General features: G+C 33.0%; 1 protein-coding gene across 4 annotated transcripts in view; it reads left to right on the forward strand.

Annotated features, from left to right (window-relative positions):
• Positions 1 to 8522, forward strand: part of LOC145254855 (dynein regulatory complex protein 1-like) — a 164491-nt gene extending 155969 nt beyond the window's left edge. For all 4 annotated transcript variants that reach the window (XM_080113707.1, XM_080113709.1, XM_080113710.1 and 1 more), the window contains 4 exons: positions 1232 to 1473; positions 5912 to 6064; positions 7635 to 7737; positions 7894 to 8522. In XM_080113707.1, the coding sequence (XP_079969833.1) occupies positions 1232 to 1473; positions 5912 to 6064; positions 7635 to 7737; positions 7894 to 7986 (591 nt within the window). In that variant the 3' untranslated portion in view covers positions 7987 to 8522. The remainder of the gene's footprint in view (positions 1 to 1231; positions 1474 to 5911; positions 6065 to 7634; positions 7738 to 7893) is intronic.
• The last annotated feature ends 573 nt before the right edge of the window (positions 8523 to 9095 follow it).

Genomic DNA, 9095 nt, shown 5'->3' on the forward strand with positions numbered 1-9095 from the left:
AGAGAGAGAGAGAGAGAGAGCAGTGAAAACGAGGAATGACTGAAGAAAGTAATATACAAAAATTAAAAGTTAAGTCTGATGATTTCTTCTTTTTTTTTTGATACCGGTTTAAATAAAAAAAAATACGTTTAGTTAATCTTTAACAGCAGTCAAGAAGACCTTCTGGTACTTATCCAGTTTATAACTCAATCTCCCCCAATCCAGGGACATGCTGAATAAAGATTTTTATTTAGAAAGCCATTCTTAACAAAGGAGGAAAAGGGGGAAATTCATGTCGACATTTTTGGTTTTAAAATTTTTCTTGAGTTAATCAATTTAACATTTTCATTGAAACTTGTCATCTGCCAGCTGATTAGATGATCGTTTCGGCATCTTCCAGCTGCTTATGTAATGTGTTGGAAGATGTCAACACAAAGTTGCCAAAGATTGGGTCATAAACTAGATAAGTATCACCGTTCCCTTAATTAATTTCATTTACAGTCAAAAATAAAAAAAAAAAGCTTAATTCTAATTTGGCTTATTATAAATACTTAAAGTTGAAATATTTTCACTTAATTCTTCATAATGGATGGATAAACAAAACAGGAGGGAATTCCAAATTCAATATACCTAAAGCAATAAACTCCCTTAAAATTTTAGACCATTTTTTAATCATTTATTCCCTATTTCCATCATGAGTTTTGTTATCTTTAATAATTGGTTATTCCAGACACTGATGGTCAGAGGCAAATGGTATTGTTTGATGCAGCTGAAATTTATTGTCAACATAGCACTGTTAACAATACCATCCCAATAACAGCGCCACTTGTAGTGAGAAACTGTTATTTTTTTAAATTTAGTTTTTATTCATTTTTTCTTTTTGTATTGTGGGTGGGGGGTCACCACTTATTAAGGCCCAAAAGCCACTGTTTTTGATAAGGGTTTATGAGTATCAGGTGGATGGTGAGACAACACCATAATGATCAGTAATGGTGGAATTTGGGTAGCATTTGATTATTCGGCTCAACAAAAACTTATTTACATTAGATGTGAAAACGACCATCTTATCGTCAGCTGGGAAGCAGCCCCACGGTATTCCACCAAGGGACAAAGAAACTTTCCTCAAGCTTTAGACGCAGATAGGGAGTAAGGGTAATTATTGACTGTTCTGTTATTGTGGTTAGACGAGTATTTGTTGTGAATGTTTATTTACATATCATACTTTAATCTATTCATTTTTTTTTTTTTTTAGAATGTGAATTCTGAGGTGATTGGTAAAAGTGCTGATGCAGGTATAGAAGTTGTGGGTCGTGAAAACGTAAATTCAGAGACCGGAACCAACTTTGATGCAGAAACAGAAATGGAAGAAGAAAAAGATGTCCATAAGCAACTAACGTTTGATGCTGCAAAAGATGACGTCATTCTCATCCATCCCAACAATGTCCTGAAAGCCCTCAGAGATTTTCTAGAGAAATACAAACGTACAGATACCAAGTAAGTCGTTCTGTTTTACCATTTTCATCTTTTTCATTAAGATTGTTACAAGTTACTAAACCACCCATAACCCATTGGTTCAGGATTTGTTATATAAGAATATTACGAAAATATTTGGAAATTCTTGCTACTGTTTGCAAACAAACTTATACACCCACAAACATTTAGGATTATATTATTCTAATCGTTATTCGTTTGGTCAGTATTTGATATATATTATTAAATATACTAGACTTGTAATTCTTTAAAAACGGGCAACAGTTATAGTTAACCTCTAACTGTGTATCAAGCAAATACCATAATACTTAGTTCGCTGCAAAGGTACATACAAAATTTCAGCCAGATCAACTCAATACTTTCCTATAAAACTTCTAGAGTAAATGTGTTATTTTGGTGATTAAGCTCTATTAATCCCTAACTGTGCATCAAATGGATACCATAATACTTAGTTCGCTGCACCTTCTCAGAAGAAAAGTCCATACAAATTTCAGCTAGATCGGCCCAGTATTAGAAACAGTGGAATGGACAGACAGACGCACCAAGAGAAATAAGATATTATTTTTTATTGATGTAGTAATATTTAAATGCAGGTGTGTAAGAAGTAAGGTTAGTATTATGATATCTATTTTTACAGACTACATGAATTCTTCCTTTTCACTATAAATACCGGGAGTACATGCCTCTTGCTGACAATCACTCTTTTATATGTTGTATTTATACTTTCTTTGATGTACTTTGTTTCACTTAATTCTGTGTTTGTGTCTTTTTATGGACCCCTTAACAGTCCACAACAGTTAGAACTGGAAATCTTCATGTAAGGTTAAAATTAAGTAGTGAGAATTTTCATTAGAATTTGAGTTAGAACTACATATCCAGGCAGTTAGATCACAAAGAGGAAGTCTCTAGTGTGACATGGCAAATAAATAGATCAGATCTTTCTCTTTTTATTGAATTATCAGAGAAGGCAGTTTTGTTTTTGGATAGTCGATATCTCCCCTATGGGGGATGGGTTAGGCCATTATAAGAAAATACATTAATTTAATTTATTAAAAAAGAAAAGATTGTTAAAAACCAAGCGAATTTGTGCTATTCAGTTATTAATGACGTTTATGAGAAGCTGTAAATAAAAAGAAGACAACATCTACAATGACAAACAGAGAAAAAGGAGGAAGAGGAGAGAAAATGCATATAAATTGCTCTATCTATGATATTGAACACTTTTGTATTACTATATACAACTTACCAGATGTAATACTTTAATCTTGCATTTATTGTTTTAAGTGAGGAGTGAAACAAAATTTAGGAGGCTTTCAGAGTGCTACTAAAACCACCCAAATAAATTTAAAGATGCTTCCAGAGCATTATTAAAACCACCCTTTTCGAGTTTCTTGCTCCTTCTCCCTTTGAAGAGATTTCTTTTTTATAATTGTTACATAATTACTTTGAAGAACTCGACCCCTCTTCCCCCCCCAAAAAAAAAACAAAATCTGATTCATAGCCCCTTTAGCAGTGCACTTGAAGATTCGGGAACACTTCCATTATCTTCCCCAGTTAATTCGACATAAAATTTAAAAGTGTATTCTTAGAATACACTTTTAAATTTTATGTATTTCCAGTGACGTGCAAAGAAGTTTTTTAGGGCAGGTGCTCAAGTAAAAACAAAAAACGGTGTTTCGGTGGAGCACAGGCCTATAATACATTCCTCTGAGAAGGGCACTTTTAAAACAAGAGAAAAGGTGCTTAGGAACCTCTAGTACTCCCACTCTGCACGTCCCTGTGTATTTCTGTCCATAGAGAAACACACACATATGCACAGGCATTGAGGTTTATATATAGAAATGTATTTACGATTACTTTTTTAGTGATTTCTTTCTTAAGTTTTCTTTAATCGGTCTTTCTTTTAAGAAATCCAAAAGAATGTTTATTTTTAGTTTTGCTGCTCGTAAGTAATTTACATAATGTATTCGTACACATCGCCAGCACATATGCAAATTAGATAGTTATATAATCAATCTGTTTACTTCTAATGTTATTCATAGAAGTAAAGAGACTTGTTATTTTTAGTTATGCAACAATAATTTCTTAACAAACATCTTTTTTTTAGGAAATTCAATAGAATATTTTCATTGTTGACAGGAATAACCGTGAATGTAAACTCGATAGCAAAATAATAAGAGCAGTGACATGCAGAGAACGTTTTCAGGACAAGTGAAAAAAAGGGGCAAAATATATTAATGAACATAAAGTCTGTTGGTATATATATTATTCCTTAATTGGAATTCATTTTTGAGATGAGCACTATTTATATTAATTTATTTTTATTTCGGACTATTATTCTCATCTTTATTAGTTGTTGTTTTCAGCTTTATTGGTTGTTGTTTTTCACGACGTTTCGGCCAACTATACCTCTGGCCTTCGTCAGGTGGTTACCGCGACGGATAAAGATGAGAATAATGGTCCGAAATAAAAATAAATTAATATAAAGTCTGTTGTACTGATTATCAGTAGAACTAGGGAATTTATTTAAAGAAAAAAAAATTTATTATTTATACATGACTGCAAGAAAATCAATCCATGTGATTTATACAGTATGCTATTAACCAGATCTTATTATTTTATATTCATAAGATAATCCTTCTGTGTGCCATTTCTTTGAATATGTTCATAACTTCACTGTTGTTGATTTTTATATCCTTTTCAATTGTTAGCAACAATATATCAGATAACTTGTCTTCGCTGCACAGGTTGCACAGCTTTGTCTTCATTAGCTTAAGTTTAGAAAAGGTCTATGGCGGTTACCATAATGTAACTCTTGTTGGGTAGGTCACCATTTTTGGGGACTTTTGGGTCTAAATGGGGGGGGGCAAATGATGGACTTAGTCATTTCTTTTTTTGCATGGTGCAGAACTCAAATTTACATATGTTAAGGTCTAAAACTGCACCGTTTTTACATTTCCACCAGGATTTGACGTCCCCTGGGGACTTTTGGGGCTAAATGGAGAGGGGGGGGGGAGGCAAATGCTGAACTTAGTCATTTTTTTTATGCCTCGTTCACTGTGCACTCACGGGGTACAATGCATGCTTCACTTGTTTTTATTTCAATTTTTTAAGCTATCTGTATGACACACACACAGAACAATTGTCATTAAACTGTTGGGATTTAATTGTCAATTAAGTTTAGAAAAGGTCTTTTCCACTGTTGCAGTTGTGACGGTTATACTGAGATAAATTGTTAAGAGTTCAAGCATAAGTGGAAATATCTCCTGGGCATTGTTTTCCTTCATTCAGCAGTGTAGGTGCAGTGTTCTGTGGCAAGCATGGAAATGAGGAATAGAATATCTTCAATTCCAACCATGTTTACTTCTTCTAGCTCATAAAACTGGCATAACTTTTGCAATGACGTGAATGCTTCTTCATTCACAAGTTCTTTCCAGTTATCTTGGACTGTCATGCAATGGAAGGCACATGTTATGTTGTCCCCATCTTTAAATCTTCTTTGTAACTCCTGTGATATTGTATTTAAAAATATGTGAAATACTCTCACGTGGTAGTAGTTATCCAAGGTTTGGTATTGCTGGTCCTCCTTTGCAGATGTAGCACTGTACTTGTATCCTACAGGCATTTTTCTTATTCTGCCTTGTCCAGAAATTACAGAGGAAAGTTTGATGACCATTGATTCAGCTCTCTCTTTAACCTTTGTAAAAATCTCCTGAAACTTTTCAAGTGACGCTCATTGTTTATATAAAGGCATTGGAGATATAATTTACAAGCACTGATCTTGTGGCTCAGAGGAAGAACTGCTGAATATCAACTAGATGGTTGTAGGTTCGATACTTGGCTGAAGAAAGGTGCTAGTCTAACCGCACTGAAGAGCTGTGATACAGCGAAACAGTTTGTCTCTGAATGACTATAGGTGAAGTACCTCTGGTACCAAACCCAGACACACACACACACATACATATATATATATATATATATATATATATATATATATATATATATAATATCCCTTTTTTTTCTTTACTCATTGCAGGATTTAAAATTTTCACCAACTCCTGTCGGCTTTTTCAATCAACTATGAAAGTATAAAAATCAGTAGACAAATACTGTCATTTAAAAAATCACATGCAAGAATGACATCGCATTGTTTAAAAGTTGATTTTCACTGTTTTATGTTTTATTCGTGTTTTCACCTTGCATATAATATTTTCACCTTGCATATAATATTTTCACCTTGCATATAATATTTTCACCTTGCATATAATATTTTCGTTTATGTAGATTCAATAAGAAAAATATAGAAGTGGTGAGCCTTACTATTTTTAATTGTGCAAAAAAAAAAGATGTCTTCACAGATATGTCAGAGTTTATGAATTTTCGAATGTAACCAACATGGAACAAATAGTTGAAGTATATTTTCTTTTCTTTTTGTTGTCAGAAATAAAAATAAGCTGTCACAATTCCATTTGTCGACTGGTGATACCCGGAATAGTAGTGGAGATGCTGCATATTGGAAGCGATACCAACAAACGGTCACAAACAAGCAGAAGAGACTGTGGGATGCGATTTTGGATGACTTACTAAAATACAGGTGAGTTTCACTGATGGAGTCAAACTTGCAAGATATTGAAATTGCAAAAGTTCACAAAACCAATTATTGTATTGTTTTTAAATCAATATTTTTAATTGTACAACACATTTTTTCTTGGCATTGGTGGTGGTGGTGGTGGTGGTGGTGGTTACGTGAGTCTTAAAGACAATTTCTAAAAACTACCAAATACATGTAAAATAAACATTAATATGCTGCTGCTGATGCTGATAATGATGATGATGATCATCATCATCAGTCTGGCAATATGAACAAAATCTCCTATTTTACACACATTTCCCTATACTGTCCAGATTTTATCTTCCTCTGAGCTCATCAGATCTAATCTTGTTTTTAAGACCCACATTATGTATCCATTGCATAATTCTCATATCATTTCTCCCCTGCAATACATGTCCACAGTCCTTACTAGCCAGATTCCACTCCAATACATCATCACACTGTACACAACACCCATGCCTGATAATCTCTTCCCTTAGTCGACAGTGGTAACGCTCTGCTAATTAGTAATGACTGGGGTTATAACAAGAGAAAATGTTTTTCATTATTTTGACTCTCCAGTATATATCAGTTAATATCTTATATGTTTTTATATAGAGTGATGTGGTTCTCGATTGATTAACTGTGCCTAATTGTGTCGGATATATACTCGAGAGTCAAAACCATGATAAGAATATTCAGCACTTCTACATTATTGGGACGAGATTTTGTAGTCGAGAAATGGAGTTTTCAGATAAAAAAAACAATGGTTTCAGCTGATTTTTTTTGTCAATTCTAATAAATTACAATGGTAGCTTCCAAATTAATCAGTCGGAATTACCTGAATATTACTGAATTATTAAAAAAACAACTTTCATCGTGTTAGCAGGTGAAAAATTTCCGCCATCTTTTTTAAATCGAAACGGAAAATTATCTATCTTTTGAACTCTCCTATGTTTTACGATCTTTTTCTTAAAATTCTATTTTTTATTTTCTTAAATAAATAATTTTCTACCTTATCGATTTTCATAATTTTTGAATATAATCATCTTAAAAATACGAGGAATACATAGATACCATTGTTTTTACGTGAAATTCAGTTTTACGATTTCGGAAATCTCGTCCCAATAGTGATAGAAGTGCCAAATCTTCTCTTGTCATACCCCTAGTAATGACTAGATCTATGACAACAGAATATTCTTTTCGCTGTTTTGACTCTCGAGTATATATCTGACACAGTTAATCAACCGAGAACCACATCACTCTATATAAAAGCATATAAGATATCAACGGATACACACTCGAGAGTCAAAACAATGAAAAGAATATGCTGTTGTCCTAGCCCTAGTAATGACACAGTTGCTGAAAGGTGCGAGTCAAAAGAATTTAATATTATTGGTGGATATAATCACCCCACTCACAAATATGTTTCCATTGTATGGCAAGAACTTCGCCCACTTTGTGGAAAAAAATCAATTGATTTATTGATTTTTTTTTTTTTTTAACTACCCCAGTTCATAAATATGAATCAAACTCATTCCATAAAACAATGTTATAATCCTATCACTTTTAGAAACGTTCTTACCGAGCGCTCACAACTCATCAAAGACAACAGTGGTCTCCGACAGCAGAACCAAGAACTCAACATGTTGCTACATCAATACGTCAACGCAAAGGTAAACAGATTGAAAGTTCTCATGCTACTAAAAGAATCTTTTTAGCTTTTTCAACATTTTTATATGTTTTTTTTAATTGCTTTTCCAGTCTGTTGTTATTCTCTCTTTACATAAGTATTAATTGTTTGTTTTTTTTCGCTTCTAAAATAATTGCAGGTGAACACAGAATTACAGATTCCACCGACACGAATTTTGCAGTTGAATTTGAACAACCCTAACATTGAGCAAGATAAATTTGTTTTTAAGTAGTGTGAGTTTTAGACGCTTGAAAAATGCAGGACTGACAATAAATTGTTTGTATTCATTTTTTGTGGACTGTTATCCTCATCTTCACCATGTTTCGGCCAACTAATTCTCTGGTCTTCTTCAGGTGGTTAACCACGATCGGATAGGTATGCTGAGTCTTGTAACTGTATCAAGTAATTACTGCTTTCCATAGTTGTCTCACCACGTTTTGGCCAACTAATCCTCTGGCCTGCTTTGAGTAGGATTGAAACCGCTATCTTCAGACAATGCTCACCTGGAACTAGAGGCTAAACACGACTATCCACTGAACCTCATCTAAAAGGATTTCAAAAAATAAATATGATATATTATAAATTGCTTATCAAGAAAAATGTATTGATGATTAAACAAAAAACAATGAAAATATAATAAAACTTTTTAAAAACATTCAATAAAATTTGAATTATTCTTCTCATTCAATAAATCAATAAACATTACAAAATATAATTCAAAATCAATAATCTTTAAGTTTGTTGATTCCAATAAAATTTGTCAGTTTGCGTTTCTGTATTTGTTTTTTTAAGACAAACTATATATATATATATATATATATATATATATATATATATATATATATATATATATTTGTAGTCATCAACATACAGTCCTGTTTTGTTGTATCACAACTCATCAGTGCCGCTAGACTAGCATTTCTCCCAAGCCAAGGATTGAACCTAGAACTCATTGATTACTGTACACACAAAAACTCTTATCCCTGAGTGGCCTTCGGGCCTTGATAAGTGGTGACCCCCATATTAAAAAAAAAAAAAAGAACCGTCGTGTTGACAGTCGGCAGTTCTCCCACTCGACCACAGAAGCGACGCCCGCAAATAACTCGTCGTAATGCCTATTTAAATAGAAATCCGCGACCACTTTTACAGTGCTCAAACCGCCTGTATATATATATATATATATATATATATATATATATATATATATATTAAAATGATGAAAAAGAAATGAACCATATTCAGATGTTATAAAATAAAAAGTCGATTAAAACATCACAAATTGTAATGGAACCCAAAACGCTTTTCGTCAGACAAACTTTTCAAGGATATATGTCTGAATGT

The sequence above is a fragment of the Euprymna scolopes genome, chromosome 30 (genome assembly GCF_053919585.1).
Source record: "Euprymna scolopes isolate OS-2025 chromosome 30, ASM5391958v1, whole genome shotgun sequence".
Classification (NCBI taxonomy): domain Eukaryota; kingdom Metazoa; phylum Mollusca; class Cephalopoda; order Sepiida; family Sepiolidae; genus Euprymna; species Euprymna scolopes.